This window comes from Falco naumanni, chromosome 3 (genome assembly GCF_017639655.2).
Source record: "Falco naumanni isolate bFalNau1 chromosome 3, bFalNau1.pat, whole genome shotgun sequence".
Taxonomy (NCBI): Eukaryota; Metazoa; Chordata; class Aves; order Falconiformes; family Falconidae; genus Falco; species Falco naumanni.
Window position 1 is genome coordinate 17,796,228 of NC_054056.1, and position 13,555 is coordinate 17,809,782.

Here is a 13,555-nt window from a genome sequence, read left to right on the forward strand (position 1 = left end):
TCCGGGTAGGTGCGGGGTCCTCCCACCGCGGGCGACGCTCAGTCCTCCTATGTCCTCTCTATGGCCGCCGCGGTCCTCCGAGCTCCCGCCCCCCACCCTCCGCCTGGGTCGCTCTACCCGCCGCATCTCTATGGCCCCTCGGCTTAGGTTCGCTGGGATGGTACTACGCCACTTCCGGCGGCGCGCTGCGCTTCCGCTGCGTCTCGTTGGTTCCGGTTCCGGCTCGGGGGCGGCGGTGGTGAAAGTCACTTTGAGTCGTGTCGGTGGTACCGGGTGAGGGGGGGAATTGGGAGCTACTGGGAGCGCTGGGGAGGTTAGTGGGGGCTATTGGGAGGGCACGGGGGTGTTGCTGGGAGGGTTACTGGAGGCACTGGGGCGTTGCTGGGAGGGCTACTGGGAGGCACTGGGAGGGTTACTGGTGGCGCTGGGGGGTTACTGGGAGGGTTATTGGTGGCGCTGGGAGGCACTGGGACTGTTACTGGGAGGGCTACTTGGGAGGGCTGCTGGTGGTACTGAGGCATTACTGGGAGGGTTGTTGGTGGCACTTGGCTGTTCCTGGGAGGGCACTGGGGAAGCACTGGGGGGCTACTTGGGGGGCACTGGGTGGTTACTGGGGCTACCGGGAGGGCACTGGGGGGGCTCTGGGGGGGTTACTCTGAGGCTACTGGGGAGTACTGGGGTACTGTGTGGGCACTGGGGGGGTTAATGGGGTGTTACTGGTGGCACTGGGGGCTTACTGGGAGCCACTGGGGAGGTTACTGGTCGGGCACTGGGGGGCTTACTGGGAGGTTACTGGGAGGCACTGAAGGGCTACTGGTGGGTTACTGGGCAGTTACTGGTGGCACTGCATGGTTACTGGGCGGGCACTGTGGGGGTTACTGGGAGGTTAGTGGTGCCACTGGGGGGGTTACTGGGAGGCACTGGGGGGCTACTGGTGGGTTACTGGGAGGCACTGGTGGGTTACTGGGCGGGGTTACTGGAAGGCACTGGGGGGGTTACTGGTGGGTTACTGGGAGGGCACTGGGGGGGAGGTTAATTAGCCCGGGGGGCGTAATTAGATGGGGGGGTAATTAGCCGCACTAATTTGCGCCCATTACCCTCCTTTCTCCTACACAACTGAGTTAATTATTGCTGAGGGGGTTAATTATTCTGGGGGGGACTATTAATCAATGCTGAATTACCTTAATTAACTCCTAACTAATTAGTAGAGCTAATTAGCCCCTTTAACTCTGGTAAAGCCGTTTGTTTCCTTATTATTATTATGGAGTTAATTAACGAGCATCTTTTGTGTATGTGGGGTGGTTAATTAGTCCCAGAGAGAGTTAATGACTTTGAGAGGAATATTAATTAGTCCTGGGGGATTAATTAATCCTGTTAATTAGTTACAGAGTAGCTGGGTCTGTCCTTGGTGGTGTTTGTTGTGGTGTTACGGCCGCAAACGATGGATTAATTACTACCTGGGGTGATTAATTATCCCAAGAGGGGGCTAATTACCCTCAGAGATTATTAATTAGCCGGGTGGGTGTTAATTAACCCTGTTAATTAGTTAATAGAATAGATAGGTCTGTCCCTGTGGCTGTTCCTTACTGGTTTTGTTGGTGTTATGGCCACAAATGATGGTTTAATTACTCCCAGAGGTGATTAATTATCTCAAGGGGGAACTAATTGCCCTCAGAGGAATATTAATTAGCCTTATTAATTAGTTAATAGAGTAGCTGGGTTTGTCCTTGGTGGTGTTTGTGCTGGTGTTATGGCCACAAATGATGGATAAATTCCCTCGGGGTGTGTGTGGGGGGTGTGTGTGTGTGTTAATCACTCTGGGGGGGGAGGGGATGGCTAATTAACCCCTTCTGCATCATTAACGAGCGCCGGCTGCTAATTAGGCCGGTAATTAGCATGGCGGAGGACATCAAGGCCAAGCTGGAGCGTTACAAGACGGCTCCTTTCGACAGCCGCTTCCCCAACCAGAACCAGACGCGCAACTGCTGGCAGAACTACCTGGGTACTGCCCCTCCCCCCCCGGGCCACCAGGGACCCCCCAGGGGCCACCAAGGTCCCTTCCTCCCACCTGGGGGGTCCCCCTCGGTGTCTCCTCAGTGTCCCCTCACACACACCGCCCCCCCCACAGATTTCCACCGGTGCCAGAAGGCGATGGCGGCCAAAGGGGCAGACGCCAGCCCCTGCCAGTGGTACCAGCGGGTCTACAGGTCCTTGTGTCCCACCTCCTGGGTGAGGGTCCCCAAAGCTCACCAGTTGTCCCCAAGGGTCAATAGGGGTCAATGAGGGTCAACAAGGGTGTCCCCAAAGTTCTGCAAGGGTCAATGTGGGTCACCAAGGGTGTCACCAAGGGTCGGTCACCAGGAGTCAGCAAAGGTCAACATGGGTCAACAAGGATGCCCCCAGGGTCAACAAGGGTGTCTACAAGGGTCAACATGGGTCAACAAGGGTGTCCCCAAGGGTCAACGAGGGTCACCAGGGGGTCCCCAAATGTCACCACAAGTCCCCAAGGGTCACCAGGGGTCAACAAGGGTCCCCAGGGCTCCCCAAATGTCACCAAGTGTCCCCAGGGTGTCCCCACAGTGTCTCTATCGTCCTTGGGTCCCTCAGGGGCCTCCAGGGTGTCCCCAAGGTGTCCTCAATGTCCCCAAGATAGTCCCACAGCCCTCAATGTCCCCAAGATAGTCCCACAGCCCTCAGGGTCCCCCAGGGTGTCACCAAGTGTCCTCAGAGTGTCCCTGTGGTGTCCCCATGGTCCTTGGGTCCCCCAGGGTGCCCCCTAGTGTCACTGTGTGTCCCCAGGGTGTCCCCAAGTGTCCCCAGAGGGTCCCCACGGTGTCCTCAAGGTGTCTCCAAAGGTCCCCAGGGTGTCCCCATGGTCCTTGGGTCCCTCAGGGTCCTCCAGGGTGGACCCAAGTGTCCCCAGGGGGTTTGTGTCTGTGTATCGTGCCCCACCCTCCGCACCCCGGTGTCACCTTGTCCCCTTCCCCCCCCCCCCCAGGTGACCACGTGGGACGAGTACCGCGAGGAGGGGACCTTCCCTGGCAAAATCTGAGCAACACCCACCCCTCCCCCACCCCAGAGCTGGAGGGGCGGGGAGGGGACATGTGGGGACACCGCTGGGGGGGGGGGGGGGACGGGGACACGACACACACCGCTGTCACCCGCCTGGTGGCCAATAAAGGAGTGAACTGGTCACCTGGGTGGCTTTTACTGGGGGGGGGAGGGGATGGGTGGAGGGGGGGGGCGGTGGGGGAGGGTACAGATCAAAGCCACTGACCACTCCTGGGAGCAAGAGTTTAATGAAGAAATTGAGGAGGACGGGGGCACAACTCACCCCTCCCCCCCCGCCGTGTCCCCTTCCCCCCCTCCTTGGGGACACTATGGGGCCAAGGGGAGGCGGGGGAGGGGCAGCAGGTGGCCCACCAGGTCCCCCGGGGCCACCAAGGTCTGGCCGAGGCCTCGCAGCGGCAGCACTTCCAGCAGCCGGCCTGGGGGGGGGGGGGGCGTGGTGGCCACCAACCACTTCGTGGCCCACAGGCCACCCCTGGTGGCCACCAACCACTCTTGGTGACCACCAGCCAGTCCTCATCCACCAGCCACCTTGTTGCCCACCAACCACCTCGTTGCCCACCAACCACCCATGGTAGCCACCAGCCACCTGGTTGCCCACCAGCCACCCCTGGTGGCCTAGTAGCCACCCCTGGTAGCCACCAGCCACCTTGTTGCCCACCAGCCACTCTTTGGTGGCCACCATCCACCTGGTAGCCCACCACACCTGGTAGCCCACCAGCCACTGTGGTGGCCACCAGCCCCCCCCCCCCCGGTGCCCCTCCCCCCCTCACCTGCCAGCAGGTCCCTCGGCTGCAGCCTGGGGGGGGATGCGCAGGTGGCCCTGGGGTGACAGCGGGGGAGGGGCCGGGGGCACCCCCGGGCTGGAGAGGACACGGAGGGGTGAGGGGGGGACATGGGGGGAGGGAACACAATAGGGGAGGGGACACTGAGAAGGGGACACCGAGAAGGGGACACCACGGGGGAGGGAACACCAAAGAGAGGTCACCATGGCAGAGGGGACACCAAGAAGGGGACACCATGGAAATGACATCATGGAGGGGACACCAAGGTGGGGACATCGAGGAGACGCCATGGAGGGGACACCAAAGAGAGGTCACCATGGGGGAGGGGACATCATGGAGGGGACACCAAAGCCACCATGGACCCACAGGGACATCACGGCTGCCCATGGAGGGGACATCATGGCTGCCCATGCCTGGTAGACCACTCCACCCCCCCCCGAGTCCCCCCCTTGTCCCCTCCCCCCCCAATGTCCCCATGGTCCCTAACTCACGGCAGATGTTGGGTGTTCTCCAGTGTCCCACCCGCGCTCCTGCCTGGTGACAAGCCGCCTCGTAGGCACTGAGCACCTCCTGGAGAACCATCTGGAGAACTTCCTGGTGGCCCTTCTGGAGAACTTCTTGGTGGCCCTCCTGGAGAACCTCCTGGTAGCCCTTCTGGAGAACTTCTTGGTGGCCTTCCTGGAGAACCTTCTGGAGAACCTTCTGGAGAACCTCCTGGTAGCCCTTCTGGAGAACTTCTTGGTGGGCCTCCTGGAGAACCTTCTGGAGAACCTCCTGGTAGCCCTTCTGATGGCCTTCCTGGTGGCCCTCCTGGACAACCTTCTGGAGAACATTCTGGAGAACCTCCTGGTGGCCCATCGCAGCTTCACAAAGCTCCTGCAGGCAGATGCTGTAGAAGACCCCGGGGGCCACCCTGGGGTGACAGGCCCCAAAGGGCCCTCGGGGATCCTTCAGGACCCCGCAAAGCTCCTGGTGCCGCCGCTTCCACTGGGGGGGTTGGTGGCATGGGGGGGGGAGGGGACAACTGGGGGTGGGGTCCACGTGGCCACCGTCGTTGCTGGGGCCACCGTCGAAGTTGCCGCAGAGGCCGCAGGTGCTGTTCCGGTGCTGGGGGGTCACGGTGATAGTCACCCCCACCCCGGGGCCAGCGGTGACGCGGAGGCCAGAGCCGGTGGCCACCAGAAGGGTGGTGGCACCCCAGGAGGTGACACAGGTGGCCCCGCCCCCCCGGCAGGTGGGCAGCGGCACGGCGGCACCGTCCACCTGGGGGGGGGGGGGGGGGGGGAGGGGGGGACACACTTAGGGGGCTGCCCCACGTGGTCCCCCCTGAGGGGTCTTTCCAGATGGTGGCCACGTGTCCTCTGACCTTCTCCAGAGCTTCGTGGCCTCCACCAGCCCCACAACCTTCTGGAACCTTCTGCAGCCCCACAACCTTCTCCAACCTTCTCCACCCCCGCAACCTCCTCCAACCTTCTCCAGCCCTCCAACCTCCTCCAGACCTCAAACCTTCTCCAACCCCCCAACCTTCTCTAGCCCCACAACCTTCTCCAGATCTCCAACCTTCTCCAGCCCCACAACCTCCTCCAACCTTCTCCAGACCCACAACTTTCTCCAACCTTCTCCAGCCCCCCAACCTTCTCCAGCCCCCCAACCTTCTCCAGCCCCACAACCTTCTCCAGCCCCACAACCTTCTCCAACCTTCTTCAGCCCCTCAACCTCCTCCATCCATCCATCCATCCATCCTCTTCCCCCCACCCCCCCTCCCCTCCCCTCCGCCCCCTCACCTCCACGCTGCCCAGCTGCGCCCCCTGTAGCACCCACTGGTGCTTCCCCACGCTCACAGTCACCCTCCGGCCTCCAGTGCCACCGCGGGGCTGGGGGGTGACGGTGACCTGGAAGGGGGGGTGGGGCCCGGGGGGGCCACAGCTCCGCGCCACCACATAGGGGCAGTGACCCCCAGCGGCCGCAGGCGCCCCGTCGAAGGTCACGTAGTGACGTGTCCCCACAGCGCGGCAGGTGCCTGGGGGGCTGGTGGCCCCTGATGCTTCCACCGCTGCCGTTGCCACCCTTGCTTCCATCGCTGCCTTTGCTCCCACCGCTGCCGTCGCTGCCCTCACTGCCGTCACTGGGCACCCCGCAGCATCATGGGGGGATGCGCAGCCCTCCCGGCACCCTTGGGCACAGCTGGGGGTGCAGAGGGTGTAGCGGGTGCCCACTGGGCACTTGGGGGCTGTGGGGGGAGGGGAGGGGGGGCGGGTTGGGTGCTGCCCGGGTGCCTGGGACACCCCCACCCCCACCCCGGAAGGGGTCTGGGACCCCCTGGGGGGCGCTGTGAGGGGTAGGAACACACCCCTCCCCCAACACTTGGGTGCTGTGTGGATCCCTGGGTGCTCTGTGTGGCTGGAGCCCCCCAACCTGGGACCTGGGGTGTTCTATGGGGCCTGGGGGTGCTCTATGGGTCCCTGGGTGGTCTATGGGGCTGGACCCCCACCCACCCACAGACCTGGGTGCTCTATGGGTCCCGGGGTGCTCTATGGGTCTGGGGGTGCTCTATGGGTCCCTGTCCCCCCTGCCTCTCCCCTGCCCCCTCCCTCGCCTCCCCGGTTGGGTGACTCACGGCAGAAGCCCTGTGAGCGCCATTCCAGAACCTTCTCCCCAGCCTTCTGGCAGGCGGCGGCGTAGGCGGCGATGACGCGGCAGGCGCCGTCCCCGCGACACCCGTCAGCCGCGCAGTCCCGGTAGTAGGTCCCAGGGTGAACGGCCGCGTGGCAGAGCCGGAAGGGCCCCCCCTCCTCCAGCAGCACCCCGCATCCCCCCTCCCCCCCCTTCTGCCCTGTCCCACACACGCCCACCTCCCCGCACCCCCCTTCCCCCCCTCCCCCCACCCGCCACCCCACTGCCGGCCTCACGTCGTTGCGGGGGTCGCCATCACCATCACCGCAGAGGCCGCACAGACGCCCCCCATACTCCCCAGGTACCTGGACGGTGACGTGGCCGTTGCGCCCATCGAAAGCCACCATCACCCCCTGGGGGGTCTGGGCCACCAACTCCCACCCCCGGGCCACCACGGTGACAGATGAGGGACCCCCGGCATGGGGCAGTGGGGTGGGCACGCCGTTCACCTGCGGGGGCGGGGGGTGGGGCAAAGGGGGAGTGGGCCAGTGGGCACCAGCAACCTGCTCGCTAGCCCAGGGCAACCTGCTCACTAGCCATGGGGAACCTTCTTACTAGCCACTGGCAACCTGCTCGCTAGCCCATGGCAACCTGCTCACTGGCCACCAACCACCTTCTCACTAGCCACCAGCAACCTGCTCGCTAGCCCATGGAAACCTGCTCACTGGCCACCAGCAACCTTCTCACTAGCCACCGGCAACCTGCTCAGTGGCCACCAACCACATTCTCACTAGCCCCTGGACACCTTCTCACCAGCCCCTGGACACCTTCCTCACTGGCCACCAACAATCTTCTCACTAGCCCCGGTGACCTTCTCACTAGCCCCTGGTGACCTTCTCACTGGCCACCAACCACCTTCTCACCGGCCACCAACCACCTTCTTACTGGTCCCTGGGCAACCTTCTTGCTAGCCCATGGCAACCTTCTCAGTAGTCACCAACCACCTTCTCACTAGCCCCTGGCAACCTCCTCACCAGCCACTGCTCACTGGCCACCAACAATCTTCTCACTAGCCCCTGGTGACCTCAGCAGCCACTAACCACCTTCTCGCTGGCCACCAACCATCTTCTCACTGGCCACCAACCACCTTCTCACTGGCCCTTGGTGACCTTCTCACTAGCCATGGACAACTTCCTCCCCGGCCCCCCCAACCTGCTCCCTCTCTCCCCTCCCCCCTCCTCCCTCCCCCTCCCTTACCCCTCCCCCCATGGCTACTCACCATCACCCGCCAGGGGTCCAGCGCCACCCGCGTGCCAGGCACCAGCACCTGGATGCCCACGATGCCGCCAGGGCCACCGCGCAGCAGCACGCGGAAGGATGCGGCCCCACGGGCGCCGGGGCAGAGCCCGGCCAGGAGGTAGAGGCAGGAGATGGGGAAGTGGCGGTGGAGAAGGTCGAAGGTCCGGAGGTGGCCCAGGCCCAGGGCGGAGCAGGTGGCGGCAGAGGGAGTGGGAGGGGAGGTGGGGGGGGGGATGGGCGGGGGGGGCGCAGGGCTCCTGGGGGGGTGTGGGGGAGCAGGGGGGAGCTGCGGGGGCAGGAGGAGCGAGGGTTGGTCCAGGTTGCCTTCTGGAAGGGTTCGCCAACCGGCTTCCAGCCTTCCACCCACCCGCACCCATTAGACCCATTGGTGTCCTTCTCCACCTGCTCCTCCAGCCCTCTGTCCTTCTGCACCCACTGATCTACCTGCTCCTCCATCTCTCCATCTTTCTACTGTTTCTCCATCCCTTCATCCTTCTTCACCCACTGATCCCTCTGCTCCTCCATCCTTCTCCATCCACTGATCCCTCTGTTCCTCCATCCCTCCATCCTTCTACTGTTTCGCCATCCCTCCATCTTCCTTCACCCACTGATCTCCCTGCTCCTCCATCCCTTCATCCTGCTACTGTTCCTCCATCCTTCCACCCTTCTTCTGTTGATCCCTCTGCTCCTCCATCCCTCTTCACCCACTGATCTCCCTGCTCTTTCATCCCTCCATCTTCCTTCACCCACTGATCCCTCTGCTCCTCCATCCCTCCATCTTTCTACTGTTTCTCCATCCCTTCATCCTTCTCCATCCACTGATCTACCTGCTTCTCCATCCCACCATCCTCCTCCACCTCTTCCTCTATTCCCCCACCCACAGCTCCATTCCCCTCCCCCCACCAACCCCCACCCCCTCCCTGCCCCCCCTCAGCCTGCACCCACAGACCCCTCCCCACCCCACTCACAGCACCGCATCCCCTGTCCCACGCTGTCCCCCTCCTCAGGGTGGCTGCAGATGCCGCAGAGCTGCCCCCGCAGCATCGCCGGCACCGTCACCGTCACCGCGCCGTCACCACCGAAGGCCACCCGCACGCCCACAGCCGTTGTCACTCGCCGCTGCCCCCCACGCCGCTCCAGGCGCACCCGCCCCCCCGCCAGCCAGAGGGGCAGGCGGACCTGGCGCCCGGCCACCTGTGGGTGAGGGGACACGGGTTGGCATGATCCCCTCCCCCACCCCCCAGTTATGAGATCTAGGGGGTGGAAATGGGGCGAGAAGCTTTGGATGCCTCAAGGATGGAGAAGACACCCCACCCCACGCTGTCTCCTCACCCGTGCCATGGTCTCTTCTCCTCGGAGCAGGACCACCTCATAGCTGTCACCGCGGAGCGTGACGTGGCTGAAGGTGGCGCCTAGTCCCCTGCCCACCTGGCCGCCCACTGTGACCTGGAGAGTGGGCAACTGGGTGCTACAGGTGGTCACCAACGTCTGGGTGCAAGCTCCAGCCAAGCCGTAGTTCTTCCCGTCAAAGGCCCGGTAGTGCCAACGTCCCAAGACATGGCAGATGAGTGGGGGATGGGAGATGGGAACGCATCTGGGGGAACTTTCCACCATCTCACATATTGTCCCCTTCGAGCAACTCAGGTCATTGCAGGTTGGGATGATGGGAACGCATCTGGGGGAGGTTTCCACCATCTTGCACGTCGTTCCAGGTGGACAATTCAGGGCATTGCAGGTTGGGATGATGGGAATGCATCTGGGGGAGGTTTCCACCATCTCACACCTTGTTCCCTTTGGACAATTGAGGTCACTGCAGGTTGGGATGATGGGAACGCATCTGGGGGAGCTTTCCACCATCTCACACCTTGTCCCCTTGGAGCAACTCAGGTCATTGCAGGTTGGGATGACGGGAACGCATCTGGGGGAGGTTTCCACCATCTCACACCTTGTCCCCTTGGAGCAACTCAGGTCATTGCAGGTTGGGATGATGGGAACGCATCTGGGGGAACTTTCCACCATCTTGCATGTCGCTCCAGGTGGACAACTCAGGGCATTGCAGGATGGGGTGATGGCTACACATTTGGGCCAACCCTCCACCATCTTGCATGTCATCCCTGCCGGGCAACGCAGGTCTTTACATGATGGTTTGTTGGGGACGCATCTGGGGGAGGTTTCCACCAGCTGGCATGTCGTTCCTGGGGGGCAGCGCACGTCGTCGCAGGATGGCTTCTTGGGCATGCACTTGGGCCAGTTCTCCACCACCTGGCAGGTGGTCCCAGCTGGACAATGCATATCGTTGCACGACGGCTTGTTGGGCACGCACGTCGGCCAGTCCTCCACCACCTGGCAGGTGGTCCCCAGCGGGCAACGCACCTCTGTGCACGATGGCTTGTTGGGGACACAGGTGGGCCACCCCTCCACCACGCGGCAGGCGGTGCCATCGGCACAGTGCATGGTGGCGCAGGTGGGCTTGGGGGCAACACAACGGGGGGCGCCCCCCACCACGTCACACACAGTCCCAGGTTGGCAGGAGAGGTGGGCGCAGGTGGCTGCCCGGGTGCTCCTCGTCATCTCCATGCACTTGGGCCACCCTTGCACCACCCGGCATCTTGTCTGACTTGGGCACCGCAGGTCGCTGCAGGAGGGGACGCGGATGCAGCGGGGCCACCCGTTGAGGACCCTGCAGCCCATGCCCACCTTGCAGCGGAGGTTTTTGCAGGAAGGTCGGGAGATGCAGGCAGGGTGGCCGTGCACCATCACGCAGGTGGTGCCACGTTTGCAGGCAATGCTGTGGCAGGAGCCCGGAATGGTGATGCAGCGGGTGCCAACACAGGACAAGGGAGGTGATGGAAGCCCCTGAGAAAACAGGGGGTCATCAGCGGGGGGGTCCCAGGAGGTAGATGCAAAGAAGGAGGTGGGAAGACAACGTGGCCACCCATCAGTCACAGTGCACTCTGTGCCCTTGGGACAGTGGATGTCGCTGCAGGAGGGCAGGTGGTGGACACACTGGGGCCACCCATCTTTCATCTGGCACACCGTCTCCTTGGGACATTGGACATCACTGCAAGAAGGTCTCTGAATGGAGGTCTTGGTGTGGATGCACCGTGGCCACTCATCAACCATCTGGCACACGGTTCCCTTCTGGCACTGGACCTCACTGCAGGAAGGTGCATTGTGGACACACTGTGGTTGTCCATCCATCATCTTGCACGAGGTCCCTTGGGGACAGGGGGCATCAAGGCAAGAAGGTCTCCTTGGGGACATCTTCACTTGGACGCACCGTGGCCACCCATCCACCATCTGGCATGTGGTTCCCTTCTGGCACTGGACCTCCTGGCAGGAGGGACGATTTTGGACACACCGAGGCCAACCACTGACCATGTTGCATGTGGTCCCTTGGGGACAGTGGACATCACTGCAGGAAGGCTGGTGGTGGACACAGTGAGGCCACCCACCTGTCATCTTGCACATGGTCCCCTTGGGACATTGTAGGTCGCTGCAAGAAGGTCTGCGAATGGAGGTCTTGGTGTGGATGCACCGTGGCCACCCATCAACCATCTGGCACGTGGTTCCCTTCTGGCACTGGATGTCCTGGCAGGACAGCAGGTGTTGGACACACCGTGGTTGGCCATTGATTAAGTTGCACATCATCCCCTTGGGACAGTGGACATCATTGCATGAAGGTCTCCTTGGGGGTATCTTCATTTGGACACACCGTGGCCACCCATCCACCATCTGGCACATGGTTCCCTTCTGGCAATGGACCTCCTGGCAGGAGGGCTGGCGGTGGACACAGTGGGGCCACCCATCTGTCATCTTACACACGGTCTCCTTGGGACATTGGACATCACTGCAAGAAGGTCTCTGAATGGAGGTCTTGGTTTGGATGCAGCGTGGCCACCCATCAACCATCTGGCACGTGGTTCCCTTCTGGCACTGGACCTCACTGCAGGAAGGCAGGTGGTGGACACACTGTGGTTGACCATCCATCATCTTGCACATGGTCCCTTGGGGACAGTGAGTGTCATGGCAAGAAGGTCTCCTTGGGGCCATCTTCATTTGGACACACTGAGGCCACCCATCCACCATCTGGCATGTGGTTCCCTTCTGGCACTGGACGTCACTGCAGGAGGGTGGGTGGTGGACACACCGTGGATGGCCATTGATCAAGTTGCATGTGGTCTCCTTGGGACAGTGGACATCATTGCAAGAAGGTCTCCATGGGTACATCTTCATTTGGATGCACTGTGGCCACCCATCCACCATCTGGCATGTGGTTCCCTTCTGGCACTGGACGTCATGGCAGGAGGGACGGTTTTGGACACACCGAGGCCAACCATTGACCACATTGCATGTGGTCTCTTGGGGACAGTGGACATCATGGCAGGAGGGCTGGTGGAGGACACAGTTAGGCCATCCATCTGTCATCTTGCACGTGGTCCCCTTGGGACATTGGAGGTTGCTGCAAGAAGGTCTCTGAATGGAGGTCTTGGTTTGGACACAACGTGGCCACCCATTCACCATCTGGCACATGGTTTCCTTCTGGCATTGGATGTCCTGGCAGGACAGCCGGTGGTGGACACAGTGGGGCCACCCATCTATCATCTGGCACACAGTCTCCTTGGGACACTGGACAAAACTGCAAGAAGGTCTCTGAATGGAGGTCTTGGTTTGGATGCACCGTGGCCACCCATCCACCATCTGGCATGTGGTTCCCTTCTGGCACTGGACCTCCTGGCAGGAGGGACGATTTTGGACACACCGAGGCCAACCACTGACCACGTTGCATGTGGTCCCTTGGGGACAGTGGACATCACTGCAGGATGGCAGGTGGTGGACACAGTGCGGCCACCCATCTTTCATCTTGCACGTGGTCCCCTTGGGACATTGTAGGTCGCTGCAAGTAGGTCTGCGAATGGAGGTCTTGGTTTGGATGCACCGTGGCCACCCATCAACCATCTGGCACATGGTTCCCTTCTGGCATTGGATGTCATGGCAGGATGGCAGGTTTTGGACACACCGTGGTTGGCCATTGATTAAGTTGCACATAGTCCCCTTGGGACAGTGGACATCATTGCATGAAGGTCTCCTTGGGGGCATCTTCACTTGGACGCACCGTGGCCATCTATCCACCATCTGGCACGTGGTTCCCTTCTGGCAATGGATATCACTACAGGAGGGCTGGTGGTGGACACAGTGAGGCCACCCATCTGTCATTTTGCACATGGTCCCCTTGGGACATTGGACATCACTGCAAGAAGGTCTACGAATGGATTTCTTTGTGTGGACGCACCGTGGCCACCCATCAACCATCTGGCACGTAGTTCCCTTCTGGCACTGGACATTACTGCAGGAAGGTGCGTTGTGGACACACTGTGGTTGACCGTCCATCACCTTGCACATGGTCCCTTGGGGACAGTGGGCATCATGGCAAGAAGGTCTCCTTGGCAACATCTTCACTTGGATGCACCGTGGCCACCCATCCACCATCTGGCATGTGGTTCCCTTCTGGCACTGGACGTCACTACAGGAGGGCTGGTGGTGGACACAGTGGGGCCACCCATCTGTCATTTTGCACATGGTCCCCTTGGGACATTGGACATCACTGCAAGAAGGTCTCTGAATGGAGGTCTTGGTGTGGACGCACCGTGGCCACCCATCCTCCATCTGGCACGTGGTTCCCTTCTGGCACTGGACGTCACTGCAGGAGGGCTGGTGGTGGACACAGTGGGGCCACCCATCTGTCATTTTGCACATGGTCCCCTTGGGACATTGGACATCACTGCAAG

General features: G+C 61.8%; 1 protein-coding gene across 4 annotated transcripts; it reads left to right on the forward strand.

Moving 5' to 3' along the window:
• Positions 1-147: 147 nt before the first annotated feature.
• LOC121085413 (cytochrome c oxidase subunit 6B1) lies at positions 148-3,193 on the forward strand. 4 transcript variants are annotated; one of them, XM_040588048.1, is made up of 4 exons: positions 148-273; positions 1,884-2,002; positions 2,129-2,253; positions 2,999-3,193. In XM_040588048.1, the coding sequence occupies exons 1-4, from the start codon at positions 158-160 to the stop codon at positions 3,050-3,052; spliced, it is 414 nt and encodes a 137-aa protein (XP_040443982.1). In that variant the 5' UTR covers positions 148-157; the 3' UTR covers positions 3,053-3,193. The 4 variants fall into 4 exon arrangements, with proteins under 4 accessions (XP_040443982.1, XP_040443983.1, XP_040443980.1 ...); XM_040588049.1 differs by having other exon boundaries at positions 2,129-2,229; XM_040588046.1 differs by lacking the exon at positions 2,999-3,193 and adding an exon at positions 2,477-2,795 and having other exon boundaries at positions 2,129-2,252.
• The last annotated feature ends 10,362 nt before the right edge of the window (positions 3,194-13,555 follow it).

Excerpts from the sequence above, each read along its gene's own strand:
- LOC121085413 (XM_040588046.1), top strand. The coding sequence starts at position 158 with ATGGTACTACGCCACTTCCGGCGGCGCGCTGCGCTTCCGCTGCGTCTC. Across the intron at positions 274-1,883 it reads AGTCGTGTCGGTGGTACCGG|GCCGGTAATTAGCATGGCGG; the intron begins GTGAGGGGGGGA and ends GCTGCTAATTAG. Across the intron at positions 2,003-2,128 it reads CTGCTGGCAGAACTACCTGG|ATTTCCACCGGTGCCAGAAG; the intron begins GTACTGCCCCTC and ends CCCCCCCCACAG.